The sequence below is a fragment of the Diceros bicornis genome, chromosome 7 (assembly GCF_020826845.1).
Source record: "Diceros bicornis minor isolate mBicDic1 chromosome 7, mDicBic1.mat.cur, whole genome shotgun sequence".
NCBI classification, from domain to species: domain Eukaryota; kingdom Metazoa; phylum Chordata; class Mammalia; order Perissodactyla; family Rhinocerotidae; genus Diceros; species Diceros bicornis.
The window spans coordinates 64091253-64118676 of NC_080746.1; the positions used below are offsets into that span (position 1 = coordinate 64091253).

At 37.5% G+C, this 27424-nt stretch overlaps 2 protein-coding genes across 2 annotated transcripts; both read right to left on the bottom strand.

Annotated features, from left to right (window-relative positions):
* Positions 1-815: 815 nt before the first annotated feature.
* On the bottom strand, positions 816-1823 carry LOC131409122 (olfactory receptor 56A3-like). The gene has a single exon (XM_058546288.1). The coding sequence runs from the start codon at positions 1821-1823 to the stop codon at positions 816-818; it is 1008 nt and encodes a 335-aa protein (XP_058402271.1).
* A 24145-nt stretch (positions 1824-25968) lies between these two features.
* LOC131409124 (olfactory receptor 52E5-like) lies at positions 25969-26910 on the bottom strand. Its single transcript, XM_058546289.1, has one exon. The coding sequence runs from the start codon at positions 26908-26910 to the stop codon at positions 25969-25971; it is 942 nt and encodes a 313-aa protein (XP_058402272.1).
* Between the last annotated feature and the right edge of the window lie 514 nt (positions 26911-27424).

Genomic DNA, 27424 nt, shown 5'->3' on the forward strand with positions numbered 1-27424 from the left:
TGTGGACAGAGAAACAACAAATAAAAAGTCTCAGAGGCAGAAATGTGGTTCATGTTTCTGAGAAACTGCTGGGAAGGCAGTTTAGATTGAGTCGACTGAAGGAGGAGGTCAGAAAGGTAAATGAGTCCCACTTAAAGAAGTAAATTCTTCTCTTTTGGGCTCCCAAAGTGTCTTATTTATGTGTTTCACTCTTACTCATTATATTGTGATATAATTGACTTTACATATTTTTGCCTTTTCCACCAGGCCACGTGTTTTTTGAGTCATGGTACCAGGATTTATTTATATTAGATTCCCATTTTCTAGTACTATGCTGGATATGGAATAACTTTCAATAACTTTTCTTCAGGTATTTTAAATACTTGAATAAAAATGTTAAAGCATAACAGTTATTTTAAATATTTTTAATCTTATATTTACTTTTCCAAAGTCAATGCTCTGTTTTTCAGTACTGGTATTTTCAAGTGGCCACATATCTTTAACTGAGTATTGACTTTCCATCTCCACTGGCTCTACTTGGTATTTAATCAGGAGCAGATAATTAGGTTTGATGCTTGACTCATCAAAATTCTTAGCCTCTGGTCTAGGTAGTACAGTGTGAGATTAATGTCCTTAGTCTCTGCCCGGGTACCATGGAATGGTAAGAGGCAGAATACGACTCTGGGTGAGAGGGAAACCATATAGTTCATATCATCAGGCATATCCAGAGAGAAGATTAGGACTGTATTTCTGTCTCTCAGTCCCTGCTTTCCAATTGTGATTTTGAATATTCTTGCTCGAGATAAGCAAAGCAAGAACACAACTGCTTTCTGCTGTCACCCACCCCTCTTTAGTAATTTCCAAATTCCCTGCTTAATCTCCTGGGTTCGTACTCCATAGACAATGGGGTTGAAGGCTGCAGGAATTACATGGTGCAAGACATTAAGTAAGACGGGGATATCAGGGGAAACCTTTTTCTTGGCCATATGGGTGAAAACAAAAACCAACAGGATAGTGTTGAAGAAGAGGATGAGAATGAAATGAGAGCCACATGTGCTAAGAGCTTTGGCAGCTGCCCCTTTTGCCTTGAGTCTAAGAACAGCTCGGAGGATGCAAGTGTAGGAGAAGAAGATGAGGATGAGGTCAGAGCCCAGAAGAGTCCAGGCTATAATTAACTGGTAGATTCTGTTAAGGGCAACGTTATCACAGGAGAGCTTGGACACAGAGAGGTGGGCACAGATACAGTTCCTAATGATATTTTTTCCACAGTAATGGAGCCGAGCGGAGATGATGGGGATAGGTGCAGTGAGAAATGTATTCCGGGCCAAGATGAAGACAACAGCCTTTGCCACAAATTGGTCAGTGATTATGGATGGATAGTGCAGAGGCTTACAGATGGCTACACAGCGGTCATAGGCCATAGCTAGGAAGGTGCATGATTCCATGCACAGGAAGCTATTCATAATGAGCATCTGGAGGAAGCAGGCGGAGAAACCGATGGGTCTGAGGTCAAACCAGAAGATGGCCAGGACCTTGGGGATGACGGTGAGGCAGAGCACCATGTCCAGCAGGGAGAGGAGGCTGAGCAGGTAGTACATGGGCTCATGCAGAGAGGCCTCCAGCCAGATGGTGATAAGGAGGGTGGCATTGGCCCCCATGGCCAGGAAGAAAAGAAGGCTGAGGGGCAGGGACAGCCAGAGCTGCCAGGTGGGCGACCTGACAAAACAGTTCAGGAGGAACTCAAAGACTTCAATAGGGAGGGAACCATTGTTATAAGGCAGCATTGGCAGTGAGGTGGATGTCTTTGGGTATCTGAAGAAAAGGGAAGGAATTAATTCTACCATAGATCCTAATGACTATGTACTTAGCTTAAAAGGTCCATAAGGATAAGATCACAGCCCACCTCATTCACCCCGCATCCCTTTGTCTAGCTCATTTTTTGACACGTAAGAGGTGGCTAATAAATATTTGTTGAATGTATAAAAAATTTCCTCATTGGTCTTTCATTTGTATTTCATCTTACATTTTCTCTTGGGTGAATGTATCTTTTCAGTTTGTTTGCTTGGTTAATATTCAATGAGTCAGATATTATTTAAGCATCAAATGTTATTTAAGTGAAACATATAAAAGTAAAGTCTGATAAAAATTTTAAAATGTATAGAAATGCATTCTAAAGGCTAGGTGGCATCCATGATCAAGTTTTTAAGTGAGTAAAAGATGAGAGTATCCAGAGGTATGATGAACTGAGTACATAGAGTAAATCTCCTGATGAAAATGAGTAAAAATCATAAATATGGTTATGTCTATGTCTATACCCATATACCCATATACTTACCTATACCTATGCCTATATGTGTATTTGAATGTCTTGAATTCATCCATGAACAGGCAAAAAATAAAGAATTATCAGACTAGGAATTGAATGAAATCCAGACATTAGAAAAAAAATGATGTTGGCTTTTAAGCTGAAGACATTTGCAGCATTACACGAACTTAAGCACCAGTTTTCATTACCTAGTGGAGCTCAGGAACAGAAGATAAGATCCTGGCTTAGGCAGATGGGGAATCTATTAGGTGATCTCCTACATAGGTAAGAATTTACAGTGTTACATTCTGAATGAAGATGTGCACTCGAAATAAACCCACACCTTCATCTGCATTCCTCACCCCCAGCTGGAACTTGAAAGAAAACTGACTACCTCAAAGCATGTTATATGAGAGAAGTCTTCCTTGAACTATGGACTAGTCTTCATGTAACTTTAGGTCTTGAGTTTACACCAACTGTTTGGCTCAAAAGGAATTTAAAGTTATCCCGGATTGCTAGCCCCAGAAAATAATAGAAACAAACCCAAATCCTTTCCTGAGGCACCAACTTTTTATCTCAGGCCTCAAAGAATTTCAACACAGAAACTTCCAAAGAAATTGAGTTGCTTGCAGTAAAGAAAAATAATAATAATTAATTTAAAAAGAAAAAAAATCATGAGTAAAATCCCACAAAAAAATAAGTAGAAGACTCTAACCTACAAAAATGACAGATTAGAGTTATTTGATATGAATATTAAACAAATTTACTTATTGGGTTTTCAAAAATGAAAGATAAGCTTGAAAATAGAAACAAAAGATGACTATACTTAAAAGAAGAATCAGTCATATCTCCTAGAAATAAAAATTTAAAATTAAAATTTTAAGAGATAGGTTTAAGAGAGTATTAGCACAATTGAGAACATAATTAGTGAACTAGAAGATAGAACTAGAGAAATATTTTAGAATGAAGCTCCAATGGATACATAGAAAATGCAAAAGTGTAGTTAGGGGCAAAGACATGGGATTCTGATTAGACATAGTCATTCTATCTTTTTTGTCTTCCTAGGATTAAGAAGATGAAGTCCAGAACTAATATTTTTCTCAGGGCATTGGTAGCTATAAAAAGTAAGAAAGCATATTTGAAAAGGAACCAGATATATTTGAGAAATACAATATCAAAAATAAGAACTCAATCAATGAATTTAACAGTAGGTTTGAGACAGCTAAAGAGAGAGTCAGTAAACTGTCAGAAGGGAGGTCAGAAGAATTTACTTAGAATTAGGATGGAGAGAAAATAAAAACAGATGGAAAATACTGAAGAAAGTGTAAGAGAAATAGAGGATACAGTGAGAATGTCTAACACACAAGTAATCAGAGCCCCAGATTGGAGAGGAAGGCAAATAGGGGAGACGCTTTCATACTTTTCAGAAGAGGTGAAATACATCAATAACCAGACTCATGAATTCCAATAAATCTCGAGTGGGATAAATAAAAATAAATGTACAGCTAGATATATCTAGGTATATCTAAATGTTTACACCTAGATATCATGATCTAACTTCAGATACAAAAGACAAAGAGAAAATCTTAAAGATCAATATGACTATTACAATCAGAAGAATCAGTGTGTTCTAGGCCCCTTTTTACTAGAATTCTAGGTTAAAAGTTGCATATTAGCCACAGGGTTCTTGGCCTCTATTTTGAGGACTCTCCTTACTCTCACAGTACCCTCATGTTCCTCCTCCTAACCCTGTATTTATATCATTCTACCCTCTTTTCTCCAATTGTTAGGTTTCTTTGCTCAGGTTAATAAGATCTCACTGCCCATTGCATTGTTCCAAGTAGCCTGCAATGTTCTTGGAGCAACAATTGTGACCTCTAAGGGGCCATTGCAAAAGGGACCCTTCTCAGTGATCCAACCTGTAAGATTGTTGTTCTTGGTGTCTAGAAAAGCCACTTCTGTGCAAAGACTTTTGTCAATAATCCTTTTGGGTACTAAATTAAATATATAGAAATGGATAAGAATTTGTGTTAATCTTGAAAAATTATTGGAGCTGATGTCCAACCTGTCAATAGGGCCTGGAAGCAAAAGAGAGGGGAAAGTAGTGATAAATAATGATGAGAAGAGCAAGAAAGTCATTGAGTAGAAAATGGTGCTGTAAGCTTGCACCCTCTGGGGATCCCTGTTCGTATGGAGGAACCTGTGCACAGTAGAGTGAATCTAGGCCAAATAGATGGAATATTGACTGAGAAAGAGTGGGAAGAGGGGGGATAAGTATACATGTCCAGAAAATAGATGTTGCAGAGAAGATGGAAAAGGAAAAAACTGAAAATAAAACAGAAGTGATTGGACTGAGAATAGGGAGGGCAAAGGAAGGAAGGAGAAGTAAAGGAAAGAGCAAAAAGAGGAATAGATACTTTCAGGAAATGAGAAAGGCAGTAAAAGGCGGACTAGTGAAGATTTCTAAGTAATGATACTCAAGGGAGTATTACTGAGAATCCTTTTTCCCTTCCAAATCTGCATTCTCCCTCATGTTCCCACAAGAGTTCAATGAAGGCTGTTCAAGATATCTCCTATATGATACTCTGCTTCAGATTCTTGAACCCCCATCTAGACCAAACCTCCCTGCAGGGAGCACAGAAGTCTGGGCTCAACTTTGGCGTAGTCCTCTCCATCCAGCCCTATGCCATTTCTCTCCCTCACTTCCCTTCAAGCTCCTATCCTCTAGCTTGAACCCTACAGGTTTTCCAGCTGCAAGCCCAGCTTTAATCCCACCACAATCCCTGCTCTAGCCAGATGTCCAATATCACAGTGGTGGCTTGGTGCCTTCATTTTCTGGTGGAGCCAAACTTACTGGATGGAGACAATGATCTCTTCCAAGGAGGGATAGTTCTGGCTCTGTATCTCTGAATCTTACATATTCTGGCTTTCAGAAAGGAGAGTTAATATTTGAGCTTCAGCATCCTCTGCTTCCCCAGGGAAAGACTGCCTTGCTGGTCCTGAAGGGGCCAGAGAATCAAGAGCCCAGCATTTTCTTATTCCTCAAAGAGAAAGTTTTCCTCTCAGCTCTTCATGTTCTGGGATCCCTAAGCAGTCAATATTGCCCCTGAAGGCATAGGGAGAGTCTCAGAGTTAATCACCCCACACAATTTGAATAGGTAGAATGAGATACTTAGGAAATACAAAAATGATTAATTATATAAAAGAAAAATCCTAGGGCAAGAGGGTTCAAGGCAAAATGTCAGTGGGTACCAGGTTCTGATTTTCCGGAAATGTATTGATAAAAAGTGTGCATAATGTACATAAAACCGAGCATGTGCGCTTCTACACTGAGAATTTGTAGTAACTATAAAACACTCAGATGAGCTCCCTAATTTTTTTATGTTTATGCCCAATAGTTCTACATGAGTGAAATGTTTTCAAGAAGCTCTATTCTTCTGACACTTTTAATATAAAAATCTAAGATAAACAGCTTACTTCATATTATACTCCATTAGTTCCTGGCAGGTCAAAGATACCTTGTGGTAATAAATTTTTCTAACTATTCCCCAACCCTGTGGCCAAAGGCTGGAGATTAGACGGAGTAGTATTCAACTCCTAGCTCTACCACTTGACAAGTTGCCTAAATTATCTGTCTCATGTTCCTAATTTGCATATTTGTTGTGAGGAATAAATGTGATCATGTTAGGAAAGCACTTGGTGGTTATTACGTTGTTGTCATTAGTACTATTACTATAAAATCTGGCTTCCAGGCATTTTGAGGGGAAAACCGTTGGTCAACAAAAAACCATTAAATACTCCTGCTACTCACCTTGGGGGCTTTTACATAGAAATGCCCACATCAGAAGCAGTTTAGTCTCAAATTAGTGCCTTCCATTTGGAGCACCGGCACTTACAGTTGTTGGTTTTGTGCTCATTTTCTTTTTTGTATTTTGCTTTGCTCATAGTGTCTTAATAAACACGGTTATCTCACACACTGGCAGTCACACATGCTTCTGATTGATTCATCTCTTGTGGATTACTGCCTGTGTCTTGGAGATTACCCTCTCACTCTCCTCTCGACCCCCCCCAAAGTCAATTTCATAAATCCCATAAACCTAGCTTTTTAAGTCAGATATCCCAAAATCTGTCCAGCTCTTTTCTTTTGATTGGTAACCAAGATAATGATATTTAAGCTCCGTAAGCCTCCTTTTTATTTGTTGGATTGATTCACGTTGGATGGTTGGGAGATGGAGTGCTTTTCAAGCCGATTACCCTCTATCAAAGTCAGTCTCAGGACAACAAATGAATACTTGACTCCCTAGAACCTCTTTGTAATCCTCATTTCCTTTATTTCTTACTCTTTCTAATGCAAATTCAGTCACAAATTTTCCGTGATTTAAATAGTATTTATCATTGGTACATACTTATAAGAACAAGCTCAGCTGAGTGTCTTCTGAGAGTTTACTCTCAGCATAAAAACTGCTTTATTGACTTTGCCACATCACGCAGAAAACTTTAATGTTGGAATGGGAGGCTCAAGAGGGTGCTAAGTGATTCCTTCGACACATTACTTTCCACAAAATTCATTTCAGTACCAGAGTTCTGTCTTCTGCACAAGGTCAACAACTTTTCTAGGACAGAACTTGTCATGGGTTGGATAGCATTGGCTAAAACTCTGATGACGACCTGGTGACTTCTCTTCAATAGTAGAGAGTGACTGGCCCTCACATGACTAACAAATTACTCTAGAATTCTGATTTGCAAATTCTTGAGTTCCCTTTCAAGCCTTGCTAAGCACTACCCTAAACATGTATGTCTGCATCCTGCACTGTTGTACCTTTATTTTCCCAGACTTCAAGAACTGTAATTAGAGGTAGCAGTTTTCACCACCCTTACTCATACTTCTAGCTAGCCTCATCTCCACTAAAGAGTTGAGCAAATAAATTAAGGAGTTTATCGAATAATGAAGAGTTGCGGGCTGGGAAACAGCTATTGGAGGGGCAAGTCTACGGCATAAGCTATTGATAAGGCTAAACAAAGTAGCTGCCAGATGTCCTCCTGAATATCTTGGGAAATAGGGCTTGGGGACAGGTGGTAGCCACAGGTGGATCGCCAATCTATGGATGGAGAGAAGCATTACCTGACATCTGCAAACTGCAATATGCCAAACCAATCTTGCCACGAGACCAGTGAGTGAAAAGGTAACACAGGATTTCTCCCTATAGCAATACCTCCTATAACTTACAAACCGTTCCTTTAAGACTTTTCCCACTGGAGATTCTCAGTTGCTACATAACATCAGAAAAACACTAACAGTGAGTTTTATTATTCACTAAGGAGGGATAAAGGTGAGATACCATAAAGAATGGCTCCTTCTACCAACATTTATGGAATACTTTTTATATGACTTGCGTGCTTTTTTATCCCTTTAATCTCCACAAAAATACAATGAGACAGGTTATATTACCAGACCCATTTTACAGAGGAGAATACTAATGTTCAAAGGGGTTAAGCAAACTGTCCAACATCAAAAAGCTAATGGAAAAGATAAGGTTAGAAAGCAGATAGATGTGATTTTAGTGCAGAACTTTTTCTAGTAACACTATACCATTAGTCTCAAATAGTGCCTATGGAACAAGGAGTCATTGGGAAAATAAATCCAAGAGATGGTAGCTCTCCATTGTCTTTAGATACATAAATTATACAGGACGGTCCTAATAGTTTTAATATCTGTCCCAATTTTCAATCAATACACTAAGCTATTTTTTCTTACTTTTGCTTGTACATTCACTCATTTAATCAAAAATATTTGAGTATGTAATATGTATCAGGCACAGTGCTGGGTGCTGGTGATACAGAAATGAATGAGGATTGGTGTTGGGTCAAAGAAGCAAAGATAGAACTCCAAATTGATGCGGTGATTTCAACAATAAGTTACACATAGAAACAACAGAAACACAGACGTGGTACTTTTAGCTCAGACTGGGAGTGTTGGGTGTGATGCACCAGAGACAGCTTTCTGGAGGTTGCTGACTTCAGAAGAGTATTAAAAAATGAGTAGGAGCTAAAGAAACCGGAGGCTAAAAAGAAAATTTCAGGTCTATTGGGCAGTAAGAGCAAAGGCCGGGGCCAAGGAAGAACATTAGTTATATTGGGATCTGCAAGTAGCCTACTGCTGCAGCAGAAAAGTGTGAAGATACAATGTAAGAGAGAGGCTGGATTAGGAGGTTTACACATTCTAAGAGGGGAAATGATGACGTGCCCACAGCAACAGTGAGACAGATTGAGGAGGCAGCCCATATCACAGAAGAATATACAAGAGAGAAAATGGAAAATTTGTGATTTGCCAGTTGTAAAGGAAAAATGTATTGGAAAATATAGTCTTTAGGACTAAACTGGCTGAGCTTAAAGCCTGCCTCTGTCACTCATTTCCTTGCATAATATTGAGCAAGATACCAATCCTTCCTAAGTGTCAATTTCCTCAGCTACAAAATGGCGGTGATAATGTTATACTTCCAGCATCTTGGGAGAGTCAACGTGACGATGTAGGTATAGCTTCCATCACAGATTTGCACATATCAGATCCTCAAAAACTGCTAAATAGTAGGATCAAGACCTATATAGTCAAACATTTTACTATTATTAATATAAATCAATCAACATTTGTGGAGCAATGTGCAAAAAGTTATGAAAGACAATATTATGAGTATAAAAATAAACGGCAAGACTTCTGCCCACTTGATATCACTGTGCACACATTAGTAGAAAAATTATTTTCTTGTTTGTGTTTACTGCCTGCTAAGGCTTCCCAGTACATTCCAGTGTGAAAAAAGAGTTACTAAATAAACAAACAAAAAGCTTTGAGTATATTGGGTTTTAGAGAAACATTTTTTTCAGCAATTATTTTATTAAAACATACTACAATATATACTTGATTAAAACATACAGTGAAGAGACTAGTGAAGATGGCTTTCATAATATTCAAAAGTTGAACTTTATATAGGTTTCTGAAGATGATAAATCCTCAAAAATGACTAAAATTACTACAGAATCATTTATATTAAGGGCTACATTTTTATTCTTTTATTCCAGTTTTTTATTGCCATAAAATACATATAACATAAAATTTATTATCATAATCATTTTTAAGTGTACAGTTGAGCGTTATGAGGATGTTCATATTGTTGTGTAAACATTACCACCAGCCATGTCTAGAATACTTTTCATCTTGCAAAACTAAAACTCTGTACCCACTAAACAATAACTCTCCATGACCTCCTCCCACCAGCCCCTGGAAACCACCATTCTACTTTTTTTTAACTGCTACAATGTTACATCATGATTATTTTTCACAATGATCACTATTTCATTACATATAATTATTTGATCAATGTTTCAAAAATCATCTAAAATAAACATGAAAGAGGGCTTTATGCAAACCATGTCATCCAAAGTTTAGCAGCGGATGCAGTAAAAGTGCAGCATAGAACCAGTTCTCTGGTCTAATTTTGCAAAGGTCTTGGCAGCTGCTGTGTTTATATTTTAATTTGTTTTAGTCTTCCCAGTGATTCTGTGAGCTATACATCATCTTTATAATAATTGTTTTTCTGCTTAAAACATCTAGAATTATATTTTGTTACTTGAAACTAAGAATCCTGATTGAAATAGTAGTTAAAGAGGTGTGATGGATTCTTCATGTAATAAATATTTGTTGAGTGTCTCCTATGTGGTGAATGTATTTGACAAAGATGGAAGACACGGTCTTGTGCTTTCAATAATGAGTATAAAGCAGTAGTTAACCGACTGATGCTGGAGTTAAACTTCCTGGGTTAGAATTTTAGCTTCATTATTTGCCATATATGAGGCATTTATCAAGTTATTTTGTATCTTTGTGCATCTGTTCCCTCCTCTGGAAAACAGTTATAATCCCAGCATCTATTTCATGTTTATTGTGTGTTTTAAGTAACAAACACAGTACTAACCATGGTGCCTGATCTGTGGTTCTTTGTAGGTATTATATGCCACTACTGGTAGGATGTATAGTTGTGTAGAGGAAAAGGTAGGCGTTGAACCACTGAACACAGGTGTGGTCAGTTTCAAAGAAAGGGACTTTCAGGGTGCTATAGAAGCCTGTAGTGTTGGAGCCTAACATAGTTTTGAAGGTCAGGTAAAGGCATCCTAAGTAAACCTACAGACTGAACAAGAAAGGAAAGTAGGAATCACCTAAGCCAAAAAGAGTGGAAAGAGTAGCTCAGAAAGTGACGGCTGAACATACAGAGGCCCTGTGCTAAGGGAGAACGCGTGTTGTGTTTTAGAAGCACAGAGGACGATATAACTTTGAGTAAAAACAGAGGCACATACAATTATTGAAATCAACTTAAATCTCAGTTTGAACCCTCATCCAGCAGAATAAAGGTATATTAAATGTGGGTTATTGCTGCTTCTTTGACCCAACTATGCCTCCTTGAATTCCAGATTTGTTCAAATATCTCAGTTTTGTGAAATAGCAGGCAGCTGGGAGGTTCCAGCAATCAAAGATGTCCCTTCAGTTACTAAGCAGTATTTTTTCCCTTACAGTATTATAACTTGAGCAAATCTATTTCTTCTCCTCTTTGTTCAGTCATTTTTATTTATTTATTTATTTTATTGGGGTCATATTGGCTTTCAACATTGTGTACATTTCAGGTATACATCACTATATTTCAATTTCTGTATAGACTGCATCGTGTTCACCAACAGTCCAGGTTTTATCCATCACCATACATATGTGCCCCTTTACCTATTTCACCCTCCCCCCACAACCTCTCCTCTGGTAACCACTAATATATTCTCCTTATCTGTGTGTTTGCTTGTTTATCTTCCATATAAAGGGAAATTATTTGCTATTTGTCTTTCTCTGTCTGAGTCATTTTGCTCAGCATAACACCCGCCAGGCCCATCCATGTTGTCACCAATGGCACAATTTTGTCTTTTTTATGGCTGAGTTGTATTCCATTGTGTGTGTGTGTGTGTGTGTATGTGTGTGTGTGTGTGTGTATATATATTCTTTATCTATCATCCATTGATGGGTGCTTGGGTTGCTGCCACATCTTGGCTATTGTGAATAATGCTGCAAAGAACATAGGAGTGCATATATCTTTCTGAATTGTTAATTTCATGTTCTTCGGATAAATACCCAGTAGTGGGATAATTGGATCATACGATATCTCTTTTTTTTTTCTTTTGAGGAAGATTGGCCCTGAGCTAACGACTGTTGCCAATCTTCCTGTTTTTCTTTTTTCTCCCCAAAGCCCCAGTATTTAGTTGTATATCCTAGTTGTAAGTCCTTCTAGTTCTTCTATGTTGGATGCCTCCTCAGCATGGCTTGAAGAGCTGTGAGTAGTTCTGCACCCAGGATCTAAACTGGCGAACTCCAGGCCGCCGAACTGGAATGCGCGAACTTAACCGCTCCGCCACCGGGCCAGCCCCCCAATCATACAGTATCTTTATTTTTAATTTTTTGAGAAATGTCCATACTGTTTTCCATAGTGGCTGCACAAGTTTGCATTCCCACCAGCAGTGTATGAGGGTTCCCTTTTCTCCACATCCTCTCCAACACTTGTTATTTCTTGTCTGGTTAATTATAGCCATTCTGACGGGTGTGAGGTGATATCTCATTATAGTTTTGATTTGCATTTCCCTAATAATTAGTGACGTTGAACATCTTTTCTTGTGCCTGTTGTCCATCTGTATATCTTCTTTGGAAAAATGTCTGTTCATATTCTCTTCCCATTTTTTGATCAGGTTGTTTATTTTTTTGTTCTTGAGTTGTATGAGTTCTTTATATATTTTGGAAATTAATCCCTTGTCAGATATATGATTTGCACATATTTTCTCCCAGTTGGTGAGTTGTCTTTTCATTTTATTGATGGTTTCTTTAGCCTTGTAGAAGCTTTTTAGTCTGATGTAGTCCCGTTTCTCTATTTTTTCTTTTGCTTCCCTTGCCTGAGAAGGCATGGTTTTAGAAAAGATATTGCTAAGACTGATGTCAAAGAGTGTACTGCCTATATTTTATGCCAAAAGTTTTATGGTTTCAGGACTTACATTCAAGTCTTTAATCCATTTTATGTTAATTATTGTGTATGGTGTGAGATAACAGTCTACTTTCATTCTTTTGCACGTGGCTGTCCAGTTTTCCAAACACCATTTATTGAAGAGACTTTCCTTTCTTAATGGTATGTTGTTGGCTCCTTTGTCGAAGATTAGTTGTCCATAGATGTGTGGTTTTATTTCTGGTTTTTCAATTCTGCTCCATTGATTTGTGTGTCTATTTTTCTGCTCATACCATGCTGTTTTGGTTACTATAGCTTTGTAGTATATTTTGAAGTCAGGGAATGTGATACCTCCAGCTTTATTCTTTTTTCTCAGGATTGACTTGGTTATTCGGGGTCTTTTGTTGTTCCATATAAATTTTAGGATTTTTTCTTCTAATTCCATGAAGAATGTTATTGGGATTCTGATGTAATTGGGATTGCATAGAATCTATAGATTGCTTTAGGTAATATGGACATTTTAACTATGTTTATTATTCCAATCCATGAGCACGGAATACCTTTCCATTTCTTTATGTCTTCTTCATTTTCTTTTAGTAGCATCTTATAGTTTTCAGTGTATAAATCTTTCACCTCTTTGGCTAAAATTGTTCCTAGGTATTTTATTCTTTTTGTCACAATTGTAAATGGGATTGTATTTTTGATTTCTCTTTCTGCCAGTTATTTGTTAGCACATAGAAATGTAATTGATTTTTTATGTTGATTTTGTATCCTGCAACTTTACTGTATTCATTGATTATTTCTAACAGTTTGTCGGATTCTTTAGGGTTTTCTATATATAGAGACATCATCTGCAAATAGTGACAGTTTTATTTCTTCCTTTCCTATTTGGATCCCTTTTATTTCTTTTTCTTGCCTGATTAATCTGGCTAAAACTTCCAGTACTACATTGAATAAGAGTGGTGAAAGTGGGCATACTTGTCTTGTTCCTGCTCTCAGAGGAATAGCTTTCAGTTTTTTGCCATTGAGTATGATGTTGGCTGTGAGTTTGTCATATATGGCCTTTATTATGTTAGGGTACTTTCCTTTTATACCCATCTTATTAATGGTTTTTATTATAAATCGGTGTTGGATCTTGTCAAATGCTTTCTCTGCATCTATTGATCATGTGATTTTAATCCTCAATTTGTTAATGTGGTGCATCACATTGATTGATTGGTGGATGTGGAACCATCCCGGCATCTCTGGAATAAATCCTACTTGATTGTGGTGTATGATCCTTTTAATGTATTGTTGTATTTTATTTGCTAATGTTTTCTTGAGAATTTTTGCATCTATGTTCATCAGTGATATTGGCCTGTTATTTTCCTCCTTTGTATTGTCCTTGTCTTGTTTTGGTATCCGGGTAATTTTGACCTCATAGATTGAGTTAGGAAACATCCCATCCTCTTCAATATTTCAGTATAGTTTAAGAAAGATAGGTATTACTGCTGGTGGGAGTGCAAACTGGTGCAGCCACTATGGAAAACAGTATGGAGATTCCTCAAAAAATCAAGGATAGAACTACCATATGATCCACCTATTCCACTGTTGGGTATTTATCCAAAGAACTTGAAAACACCAATTTGTAAAGGTACATGCACCCCTGTGTTCATTGCAGCGTTATTCACAATAGCCAAGACTTGGAAGCAACCTAAGTGCCCATCAAGGGACGAATGGATGAAGAAGATGTGGTATATATACACAATGGAATACTACTCAGCCATAAGAAATGATGAAATCCAGCCATTTGTGACAACATGGATGGACATTGAGGGTATAATGCAAAGTGAAATAAGTCAGAGGGAGAAGGTCAAATACCGTATGATTTCCTTCATTAACTAGTAGATAATAACAACAATAAACAAACACATAGGGACAGTGATTGGTCTGGTGGTTACCAGAGGGGAAGTGGGGAGGGAGGAGGGTGAAAGGGATAATTCGGTACATGTGTGTGGTGATGGGTTGTAATTAGTATTTTGGTGGTGAACGTTATGTAATCTATGCAGAAATAGAAGTATAATGATGTACACCTGAAATTTTTACAATGTTATAAACAAATGTTACTACAATAAACAAAAAATTAAAATAATTAATTAATTAATTAATTAAATAAAAATAAAAGTTATAAAAGATTAAAAAAATAAAGTATTTCTTTTCTGAAAACAAAAAAAAAAGAAAGATAGGTATTAAATCTTCTTTAAATGTTTGTTAGAATTCACTAAACAAGCCATCTGGTCCTGGACTTTTGTTTTTTGGGTGGCTTTTGATTACTTTTTCAATTTCTTTACTTGCAATTAGTCTATTCAGATTCTCTATTTATTCTTGATTCAGTTTTGGGATATTGCATGATTCTAAGAATTTATCCATTTCTTCTAGGTTATCTAGTTTGTTGGCACATAGCTTTTGATAGTATTCTCTTATAATTCCTTGTATTTCTATGGTATTCATTGTAATGTATCCTGTTTCATTTCTGATTTTATTTATTTGAGCCTTCTCCCTTTTTTCTTAGTGAGTGTGGCTAAGGGTTGTCAATTTTGTTTATTTTCTCAAAGAACCAGCTCTTAGTTTCATTGATCCTTTCTATTTTTTTTAATTTATTTCTGCTCTGATTTTTATTATTTCCATCCTTCTACTGACTTTGAGCGTTGTTGTTCTTATTTTTCTAGTTCTTTTAGGTATAGTTTAAGTTTACTTATTTGAGATGTTTCTTGCTTGTTGAGGTATGCCTGTATTGCTGTAAATTTCCCTCTTAGTACCACTTTTGCTGCAACCCAAAAGAGTTAGTATATTGTGTCTTCATTTTCATTTGTTTCCAGGTATTTTTTTATTTCTCCTTTGATTTCTTCATTGTTCTCATAGTTGTTCAGTAGCATGTTGTTTGGTCTCTACATATTTTTGAGTTTCCCCACTTTTTTCTTTTAGTTGATTTCTAGTTTCATAGCATTGTTGTCAGAAAAGATGTTTGAGATGATTTCAATCTCATTAAATTTTTTGAGGTGTGTATTGTTTCCCAACATATGATCTATCTTTGAGAATGTTCCATGTACACTTGAGAAGAATGTATATTCAGCTGTTTTTGGATATAATGTTCTCTCTCTATATGTATATCTATTAAGTCCATCTGGTCTACTGTTTCATTTAAGATCACTGTTTGTTGACTTTCTGTCTGGATGATCTATCCATTGATGTAAGTGGGGTGTTAAGAGCTACTACTATTCTTGTATTACTGTTGATTTCTCCCTTTAGGTCTATTAACAGTTGCTTTATATACCTTGGTGTTCCTGTGTTAGGTGCATATATATTAATAAGTGTTATGTCTTCTTGTTGGAATGTCCCTTTTATCGTTATATGATACCCATCTTTGTCTCTTGTTGTATTTTTTATCTCAAAGTCTGTTTTATCTGACACAAGTACAGCTATACCTGCTTTCTTTTGTTTGCCATTTACTTGCAGTGTCACCTTCCATCCCTTCACTCTGAGCCTATGTTTGTATTTGGACAACATGTTTCCTGAGGACAGCATATTGTTCTGTCTTGTTTTTTAATCCATCCAGCCACTCTGTGTCTTTGGATTGGTGACTTCAAGCCATTTACATTTAGAGTGATTATTGATTTATGAGGGCTTAGGACTGCAATTTTATCTTTTGTTTTCTGATTGTTCTGTATTTCCATTGTTTCTTTTCATTGTATTTCTCTCTGCCATTTCAGTTTGGTGGTTTTCTCTGATGACTTTCTCTCCATTTATGCTTTATGACTCTGCTCTAAATTTTTATCATTTGGTTGCTATGAGGTTTGTATAAAAGATCCCATAGATGAGACAGTCCATTTTCTGAGAGCCTCTTATCTCCATTAGCCTATACAAATTCTGTCCCTTTCCTCTTCCCTTTCTATGATTTTGTTGTCACAGATTCTTCTTTTTTGTGTTGTGAGTTTGTAAGCTAATTGTTGTAGTTATAGTTATTTTTGATGCTTTTGTTCCCTTTATCTTTTATGTTGTAATTAAGTGTTTACTAACCTATCCTGAAATAAAGTTGCAATTCTCTGATTCAGTCTGTCTGTTTATCTCCTTGCTAAAGGTTTTGTGAACCTTTGCTTTTTAGTTTCATATAGGAGGGCTCCTTTCAACGTTTCTTGTAAGGCAGTGTCTAGCAGCAATGAACTATCTTAGCTTTTGTTTGTCTAGCAAAGCTTTGCTTCTCCATCATATCTGAAGGATAACTTCACTGGATAGAGTATTCTTGGCTGCTAGTTTTTATTTTTCAGTATTTTGAATGTATCATTCCATTCTCTCCTAGCCTGCAGGGTTTCTGCCGAGAAATCCACTGAAAACCTGAAGCAGGTTTCTTTGTAAGTAATTTTCTTCTCTCTTTCTGCCCTTAATATCTTTTCATAGTTGGCTTTTGACAGTTTTAATATTATATGCCTTGGAGAAGGTCTTTTGCTTTAAGGTAATTAGGAGTTCTATTAGCTTCATGTACTTGCATGCCCAGTTCCTTCCCCATGTTTGGGAAGTTCTCAGCTATTATTTCTTTGAATAAGCTCTCTGCTCCTTTCTCCCTCACTTCTTCTTTTGAGATGCCTATGATCGTTATGTTACTTTTCCTGATTGAGTTGGCTATTACTCAAAGAATTTCTTCATTTTTTAAAAATCTTAGTTCTCTCTCCTCCTCCACATGACTCATTTCTAAGTTTCTATCCTTGAGCTCACTAATTCTCTCCTCCATATGGTCTGCTCTATTTTTAATGCTTTCTACATTATTTTTCATCTCACTTATTGCATTCTTCATATCCATAATTTCTGTCTTGGTTTTTTTTTTTTTTAGAGTTTCAATCTTCTTGGTGAAGTACTTCTTCTGTTCATTAGTTTTATTCCTGAGCTCTTTGAACTGTCTTTCTGAGTTTTCTTGTAACTCATTGAGCTTCTTTATGACAGCTGGAGAACTGTCCTTCTCCTTCTCTTCTGCCATGTTACTGGAGTTTGATGAGTTGGTTCTATGCCAGTGCATTTTTGGTAGTAACCATCTTTCTTATTTAGGTACAACTTTGGTTACTTCGTTTCTGTGTAACTTCTGGTTCTGTTTGAGAGCCTACACTTTCCTCTTTCCACTGCCTCTGCCAGGGGTGTTGTCAGTGTCCGCCTTGTACTGTTTGTGTCTTCAGGGTTGCCGATGCCTTCACTTTAATTTCAAATGTCGCTGCTGGTGTCACCAGGCTGTGAGCACTTGTACTGCTTCTGGGGTTGCCTGGGTCTTGTGTTCCTCCACTGCCTCACACAGCCTTTCCATGGGCTCAGATGCTGCTGCATCATGCACCACCTGTGCTTTTGTTCGCATATTTTCTGCCGATGCTGGTTGCACTGTATCCAGGGGAGCTGGGTTCACAGGTGTCACTGTCGCTGCTGGGGTCCAGGGATCTGGGGTCCAGGGATCTGGGGAATTGTGTGCATCCCCCACTTCTGGTGGAGCTTGTGTTGGGGATGCTGCCACTGGGGGCTGGGTCACCAGTTCTGCTACAGTTCCTGAAGCCTCTGCTCACAGGTTCCACCTGTCACTGCTAGTGGGGAGCAGGGGCTAAGTAGGTCGAGGATTTGTTGTTGCTTACTGCGCAGCCTCTGGCCTCTAGTGCTAGCTGGTGTGTTTTTTAAAACTCAGATCAGAGTGCCCCACTCCAGCGGGGAAAATCCAAGTTTTGCGTACTATTCCCACTGTTGGAAAGACCTGGCCACTGCCATTGGAGGAGGAAGGGGCATGTACACGGGACCTGCTAAAAGTAGACAGACAGGGAGCAAACCCATCCCCATTCTCCATCCCTGATGGACTTCTCAAGCAAACTGTGTCTGTTTTCGCGTAAGTGTGCAGGCTACTGTGGGGATCCATGCCCTGGATTATGCTGCCAGGGGAGTAGGTGAGGGCTGCTGCCCTAGTTCCACTACCACCCAGGGGTCCAGTCCACCCACCTTCAGCTGCATAGTTGCCTGGATCTCTTATTCATCCTGTTGTGCTGTGTAGGGAATCTTCTGTTGATCAGTGGATGTCCAACTGGTTGTAACTTATAGGGGAGAGACAAAGGGAACAACTCACCCAACCATGATGTTGACCTCACTCTCTGTTCTGTCATTTTTATTTATCAAGAGGATGCACAATCTCTCCTTCTCCAAATTCAAAGGCACTATCTTTTGTAACCTCTATTCTCCACTTAGCATCAACTCTTCAAAGGGCATAGGTTTTCCCAAAAGACAGGAAGGGACATTGACCTTCTGTCTCTGATCAATGAACTACTAGGAGGTGAACTACTAAGGATTTGGTTGCTTATTTCGAATCAAGATAGTGATCAGGAGGGTGACAAAGGCCCTCTACCCAGAAGGAATAAGACATTGAAGGTATCCAGTGCTGCTAGCTAGGGAACCTGGCAAAAACAGTTCTGGAGAAACTTAGAGATTTCAATACAGCAGATATTGGTAAAGAATAACATGACATTGATCCTATCTCAGAAGATGTTATCAAGTAACTGAAAAAAGAAGAAGCTTTGCATTAGTAAATCATTTAAATATGTGGAGAATTATGTAAGAAGCTTTGTGGTAAGTATTAGTTCATCAAACTAATTTAAAAACGTGTGAGATAACATAACCTGTTCAGTCAGATTATATGTCAATCCTGTGCGACCTTGGGAGAAAAGATCAAATACAATTCATCTCTGCCTTTGGGGAACTCACTGAATAAAGTAGGACACAAAAACTTAAAATAGATAATGTCAATGTAATATGGGTCACCATGATGAGATGTGCTCATGGTGTGATGGAAGCACAAGAGAGTGGCACTTTGTGCAACCTGGGAGTTCAATAAGGGCCTTATGGAAGTGAAGTATCTCTATTTATTCTGTGGTTTTGCTTCAAATACAGGGTATATTTTGTGAGCTGCTCACTATAATATAGCACTAGGAAGACTTTTTGTCTAGAGTAGTTAGCCTTATACTAATATCGGTTCATCAAGGGTTAGAGGAAAAATTACAGCATTGATTACTTGTATTAGAACCAAAAAAAGTCTTAAATCAGTTATCTAAGTTTCTACCTTACAAAACTAGGAAAAGATGAGCAAACACGTTCAAAGAAAGTAGAAAGAAGGAAATAAAAATAAGAGCAGAACTTGATGAAACAGAAAGTGAACAGAAAAAAGAAAAATTAAACCAAAAGGTGCTCCCTTGAAAAAAATCGTCATATTGATACATATCTCTACACACTAATCAGTCAAAAAAAATAAAAGAAATACAATATCAACGCCAATAATAAAAGGGGATGTCATTAGATTCTATTCAATAAAAGGATATAGGAATATTATGAACAACTTTATGTCAATAAATCTGAAAACAGATCAAATGGGCAAATTCCTCGAAAGACACGAATTACTGAACTTGACTCAAAAAGACATAGAAATTCTCAATAGCCATATATTAGTTAAAGAATGTGAACTTATAACTAAATATAGTATATTAAAAAAAACTCCAGGCCCAAATGACTTCACTTGTGGAATTCTAAGACTACAATTAAGGGAGAAATAATTCTAATCCTTCACAAACTCTTTTAGCAAATCAGCAAATAGAAGTGTTGGGAACAAATTCCAGTTCATTTTATGAAGACAGCATTTTCCCGATACTAAAACCAGATGACAACACTAGAAAAAAGAAAACCACTGATCAATGTCCTTTATAAACATAGACACACAAAAAAAATCTCTAATAAACTACTAGAAAATTGACTCCTGAAATATAAAAGAAAAATAATAAATCATGCTCAATTTTAGTGCTGCAGGTTGGTTTAATACTAAAAAAATAAATTGATATAGTTAATTATATCAACAAAATAGAGAGAAAAACATATGATAACCTCAATAATATTAGAAAAACATTTAACAAAATTCAATACCAATTTATAATAATAATATTCAACAAACAAGGAATGGAAGGAAACTTCTTCAAATTGGTGGATAGCTAACATCATATTTAATGATGTTTTCTCTAAGATTGGGAAAAAGGTAAGGATGTCCACTCTTACCATTTCTAATCAACACTGTATTGGATTCCCTGGTCGGTATAATAAATCAAGAGAAAAAAGCATATAGTTTAGAATGAATGAAGCAAAATTGTCTTTATTTAAAGAAAACACAATCATGTATGTGAAAAACTCTACAAAATCAATTTTTAAAACTACACAAACCAAAAAGTAAATATAGCAAATCTCAGAATACAAGATCAACATATAAAAGTCAATTTTATTTCTATATACTAGAAACCAAAAAATTGGGAAATAAACTTTTAAAACATTTAAAATAGTATCAAAATACAATCTTTAGGGATACATTTTGAAATATGTGAAAGATCTGCAAAAGAGAACTAAAAATATTGCTGAGATTAATTAAAGAAGATCTAAATAAATATAAATATATGTTATGTGCATGGGTTTGAAGACTCAGTATTTACAGGATATTAATTCTCCTCAAATTGATTGGTAGATTCAATGTAATCTTAATTGAAATCCCAGCAGCTTTTTGTAGAAATTGACAGGTCGATTCTAAAATTTATATGGAAATGCGAAGGACTTAGAAGAGTAAAGACAATTTTATAAAGGAACAACCTTGGAAGACTTACATTACCTGATTTCATTACATAATATAATTTAGAGTAATCAGGACAGTGTATTATTGGTGTAAGGATAGGTAGATTTGTGTAATGGAAGAGAATGGAGAGTCCAGAAATAGGTCCATACATTTACAGAAAATTGATTTTTGACAAAGGGCCCAAAGTAATTCAATGGAGAAAATGACAGTTTTCAATAAATGCTGCTGGAACAACTGTGTTTCCATTTGGGAAAAAAAAATGAACCTCAGACATTATCTCATACCACATACAAACATTAAGCTATAGACTTATATCTAAAAGCTAAAACCAAAAAATTCTTAGAAGTTTAGGAGAAAACATGAACTTAAGATAGGCAAATATTTCTTAAATAGGACAAAAAGCATGTATCAAAAAATTTTTTTTTAATGATAAATTGTCATATAATTATAAGAAAAGTGATCAATTTCATCAGTATTTAAAATATCTGCTCTCCAAAAAACAAACAGGAAAATGATTAGGCAAGTCATAGGTTGTGAGAAAATATTTACGATGTATAAATCTGCAAAATACGGTTTTCTAGAATATATAACTCTTTACAACTCAAGCATAAGGTAAATAACCAAGTTAAAAAAATAAACAAAGGACTTAAGTAGAATAGACTTTTTTCCAAAGAAGATATTAAATGACCAGTCAGAAAAGTGTCAATTAAAATTATGATGAGCTGCCACTGCACAGCCACAAGAACGGCTGAAATTATAAAAGACTGACAGCACCAAGTGTTGGCATGAGTGTGGAGGAACTAGAGACTGGAACTCTCACTGCTGGTGGGAATGTAAAATGGAGCAATGACTTTTTAAAACAGTTCAACAGTCACTTAGAAAGTTAAGCACACACTTACTATACAGTCCAGCAATCCCGCTTCTAATGTTTACCCAAGAGAGATGAAAACATCTATCCGCACAAAGTGTTGTACATGCATAACGTGAAGCTTCTTAACACCTTCATTCAAAATAGATAAAAACTGGAGGCAACTCAAATGTCCATTAAGAGGTAAATAGATGAACAAATCGTGGCTATCCATTAAATGAAGTACTATTTTTGAATAAAATGAGTGAATTACTGGAACACACAGCCACGTAGATGAAACTTAAAACACTATATTAACAAAAGAAGACAAACACAAAGTACGTTCTGCATGATTCCATGCCTATGAAATTCTAGAATAGGGAAAGGTAACGTATAGTTGCAAAAAGTGACCAATTCTTGCCTATGGCCAGGGTGGAGGAAGAGACCAACTGCAAATGAGCAAGAGGGTACATTTTCAGTGATGGAAATATTCTTTGTCCTGATTTTGGTGGTTGTCAAACAGAGTGCACATTTTGTAAAAACTCATTGTACCAGATGCATTTTATTGTATATAAACTATACCTTAATAAATTGATAGAAAGAATAAAAATAAAAAATGAGGAAATAGGGATGCCAATTTATATTTAATCAAGTTAAAATATTAAAATATTATCACACACTATTACCATTATTTTTAAAAACGGACATTTTAACACCAAAAATGGGGAAGATCAGAAGCCTCAGAATTAAAAATATTCTTTGTATTCCATGTACTAGTATTTTCAGAATATTTCTGCCATTCTTAATATTCTTTTGTCATCCAGACTTGTGAAAACTTTGTGATAGAAAGCCAGCAATTCACTGTCAGGCATGTATAAAACGTTTGGTTAAGTAACTTGAATAAGGATGTGCATCTTTTAAGAAGCATGTCAGGGATGCAAACTTCGGTCTATTTGACTTGGGTGGAAGACACTGTTGGTGTATTACGTGTAGGTATTCACCCTTCTGTTATAGACCAAGAACTTTCCCTCAAAATTACCTATGAATCTTTGCTGGAGTACATTTTCTGGCCTCCAAAGCATTCTTGGCCTGAGCCCAGTGCGGACAGGAAGTGTGGAGGAGTCAATCCCCCCAAGAACAGTTCTCAAGCTATGATTGATGGGAGTTGGATGCCCCAGCTTCCTTGCTCTCAACTGAATAACCTGAAAGCGTTTCTAACCAGTCTCTCAAGATTCCCCAGACTGACCCCCAGTTGTTCACAGCAATAAATTACTCCTTAATGCATTCTGTATTGCTCCTGAAAGTATAACTCCCCTCATGACGGTCAATATAATTAACCATAACCATCACTATATTCTTGGTGGAATGGCACAAAAACTTCAAGGATGTAGGACAGTGGTCCGCAAACACATGCCTATTTAAATTCACTCGTATAGTTCCTGCATGAGCCATGGCTAATGGCAGATAAGATGGACAAAAGTAAATTTTACCAAGTCGTAGCCCCAATAACAACTGCTGTGATAGATGTGGCATCTTTACTAAAACAAAGTCTCTAGCATTTACTCTGTGGATATTGTTCTTTGTTGTGTTCTTTTTAGTTAATCTCTACCAAGAAAATAGACCAAAAGCTGTTTTTTCATTCAACTGAGGTAGGCAGCAGTGCACATTCAAGGACTTTCTTAAGGCTACATTAACTTTTTTGCTTTTTGTTACGACATAGACTGAAAGAACCTAGAGCATTTTCACACTTCTTATATTAATCAGAGTGGTTAAACAGAAAGTGTCAAGTACCCTGGATTCTCTGATAAGACACGTGCACATGACAGGGTGGAAGATAAATAGCACAGAGATTCAGGAGCTTGCCACATTAAGGACATTTTTATATTTCCAATGGTTTGGCACATGCTCAGACGTCACTGCCATGTTAAAGGACAAATTATTGGTCCTTGCACCTCCCACCACTAAGAAAGAGGCTTCTTTGGATTTTGGAGACAGCATATAATACCCTTGAGAATTCTAATTTGATCCATTCACTAGGTGACATTGAAGGCTGACAGTTTTGTTTGGGACCAAGATCAAGAGAGAACTCTGCAGCAAGTTTAAGCTGAAGTTCAAGCATCCCTACTTCTCAGACCATAGGATTTGGGAGATACAATGGTACTCCTGGTATTAGTAGTAGATACAGAAACTGGATAATTTTCTCTGGCAAATTATGAGTCCCAGCATAAACCCATGGAGTCTGCAGTAAAGAATGAAGCAGAGAACAAGTCACCATTCAAGACACAGCTCCAGTTGTCTGAAGCAAGATATAATAAGGTTGTACAGGCATAGCATCATCCTAACAAGAGAATAGTATTTTTGGAATTACCTAGAGCAACTAGAGGGCACAAGTCACATAATCAGTCGTCCCAGACTCACTTTTCCTGCTTCATTTGCATGAACGCCTTTCCCTCTCCTCACACCTATGGCCTCAAGGAGGCTCCCTGTGACCAGATAAAAGGGGGAGGAAAAAGCTCAATCCTAGTAATGAATTAGTCAGCTTACTATGTGTAGGTTAAAAATGCACTGTTTCCACAATACAGCCTTAATTATGGGTGAACCACAAAGACAGAGACAGAACTCTGAGCAGTACATCTGGCCATCAGCTTAGTGGAAAGAGAAAATTAGCAAGCCTTGAAAATCAGAGGCAAAGAGGTCTGGGAAAGAAACGTGTGAATGCCCCTGTGAGATTTGGCACAAAGCATACAGATCTTAATGGCTCACATATTGCCCACCTCAGAGCATGTGTCAGGAAAGAGGAGGCAATGAACCACCAGGCAGCTAGAAGTAGTGACTTCTAAAAGCGCTGATGGCATGTGAGCAAAATCTAGTACGGATGGTAAAGGAAGGAGGTGAAGAACATTACTTACAGCCTCTGGACCAATTGCAGTGGCAGGAATGTATCTTCCTATTTCAAATCCTTCCTTAGAAATTGTGACAGGCTACGATCTTGAAGAACTAGTGATAGGACAGAGCTAACACTAACACAGGGGACGAGAAGATCTGATCAGTTCAGGGGTAGGCTGTAGCAGATGCTGTCAGTGCCCTGTCCTTGTCCCTTCTGCTCTTTCATTATGCACCAACATACTCCTACTGCAAACACCAGAATTCTGCCAGGGAGGGCCCTCTGGCTGTGGAAGCATGCTAGACTCATGGTTGGGGCAGGACCGAAGTGTCAGGGCGTTAAAGGCTAGAGAAGCAGTTTTCACACAATGATGGACAGAAGTTACAGCAACATCTTTCCAGTTCTTTTGATCATCACTTGGATCTGTCTTCTACCACCATTCTGTCCTGATTCATTCTGGTGGCCATTGCTTCAATAATGGTGCTAGAAGCAGGTTATGTTACATAAGATCCTGCATATATGCTGGAGAGATATCTGAAATATTATTGGGGTCTCATTGGTCAAAATTTACCTCTATGGCTATTGAGATGTGTGGATCACTAGGGAGTACTCCAGAAACACCGGAGGCCAGACTTTAGAGAATAATATTAATTTTAGACAGATTACTTGCTGAGGAAATGAGGTTATCTTTCTAGTTATTTTCTTTCAGAAAGTTGCACAGAATCCCTTAAGTCGCCTCAAAGGAAAATTTTATGTATATAAATAACACATACCATAACATTACACATGATTAGTCTTCTGGCACTAAAGTTTCTATTTAACTTTTCAGCTTCCTTAGTGAACTAATTAATTCTTTTAGATTTCAGATTCAAAACAGTCTCATAAAAATTTAATAACACAACAAATCTTATTAAATCAAGCTAACCTATGGCTGCCTTTGGGAAGTTTAGTCAGTTGTGAAAAGTAAGGTTGAATCACGTACACGCAACACAATCATAATAGTGGAGCAGTGACCACGGACATGTGCTGAGAGCAGGAAGATAACGATTGATGACTCTGGTACTGTTTTTTTCAAATTGGTTCAGAAAGTCGGTAGGGCTAAAACACAGGTGTGATGCAGTAGTGCTTGAGAGTGTTTAGAGTACAAGCTCTGCATTGGGCCTTGATTTCTCCTTCTAGATGAATCCAAACACAAATGCACACACACACATATGTATATACATATATCCATGCATATGTATAATTTATACATATGTATCATAATATCATCATGACTGGGGAAGCTGAGTATCAAACATCTTTAGGATTAAGAATTCTTAGGACTTGCTCCCAGATCTGCTTTGTCCTGACCCCATAGATAATAGGGTTGAGTGCAGGCGGAACAACCACATAGAGTTTGGCCAGAAATATATGAATATAACCAGGGATGCTATGACCAAAGCGGTGGGTCAGAAAAGAGAAAAATGCTGGGATGTAGAAGATAAACGTGACACAGACATGGGAGCCACAGGTGTTGAGAGCCTTGAATTGGGCATTCTGTGACGGTAAATGGAACACTGTGTAGAGTACCTTCACATAGGAGAGACTAATTACAATAAGGTCAATGAATCCCACAGAAAAGGCAGCCATTTCAAACAAATTATTGGCACTGATACTGGCATAGGAAAGGTGGGCAATGCCCATGTGCTCACAGTAGGTGTGGGGAATGATACGGGCACCACAGAACGACAACAGCAAGATGAGAAACACAAAAGGGATAACGAAGATTAAAGACCTCACTATCATGACTACACCTAGAATGGCCACCACCTTGTTGGTGAGGATCGTGGTATACCTCAGGGGATAGCAGACGGCAACATAGTGGTCGATGGCCATGACTGTCAGGACCCCAGACTCCAGGCCTGTGCACAGATGAATCATAAACATCTGTGCAAGGCAGGCACCAAAAAGTATTTCCTTGAAATTGAACCAGAAGATGCCCAGCATCTTGGGGATAGTGGCAGTGGACAGGCTTATGTCAGTGCAGGCCAACATTGCCAGGAAGTAAAACATGGGCTGGTGGAGACTAGGCTCAGACTGAATTATAAAGAGGATTATAATGTTCCCCAGGAGGGCAATCAGATATACAGCACAAAATGGGAAACCAATCCAGACTTGAAAATTTTCCAGGCCTGGAATCCCCAAAACGACAAAGGAGGAAGGATGGAATTGAATGGTGTTGTGATGGGCCATCTTCATGATTGCTGGCCAATTTTTCCACACTGTATTAAGACTAAAATATCATTCATGCCATTCTTTCAGGTCCTGGAGAAACATGGAATCAATTCTCTTCCTTAATATTCAGCAGAAGACCCTCAGGTGGGAAGTGATAAAAGATTTAAAAAGTTCCCAAATGCAGAACACACCAGATTATCGATATCTTGTTTTTCTGACCAAGATACATCCCAGACTTGATGCTCTGCTACAGTCCTAGGAATGGTGTAAAATGTGCTTACACTTTAGAGGAACTTCTGTAATGTCACCTTGAAGAATGAATTGAAGGGGCAGGTTAGAGTTTGAAATGAGCTGAGTGATAGATGATCTTAGCCTGATTTAAACAAATGGTAATGGAGATGGCAAGGTGACGGAATATAAAATAAAGTGTCAGGAAACACTGTTTAATGTGATTTGGGGGATGAAATAGAGTAATAAGTCATGTTTAACTTCCAGGATTCTGTCTTAGGCAAATGGGTGAATATTGGTGCTA

Excerpts from the sequence above, each read along its gene's own strand:
- LOC131409122 (XM_058546288.1), bottom strand. The coding sequence starts at position 1,823 with ATGGTAGAATTAATTCCTTCCCTTTTCTTCAGATACCCAAAGACATCC.
- LOC131409124 (XM_058546289.1), bottom strand. The coding sequence starts at position 26,910 with ATGGCCCATCACAACACCATTCAATTCCATCCTTCCTCCTTTGTCGTT.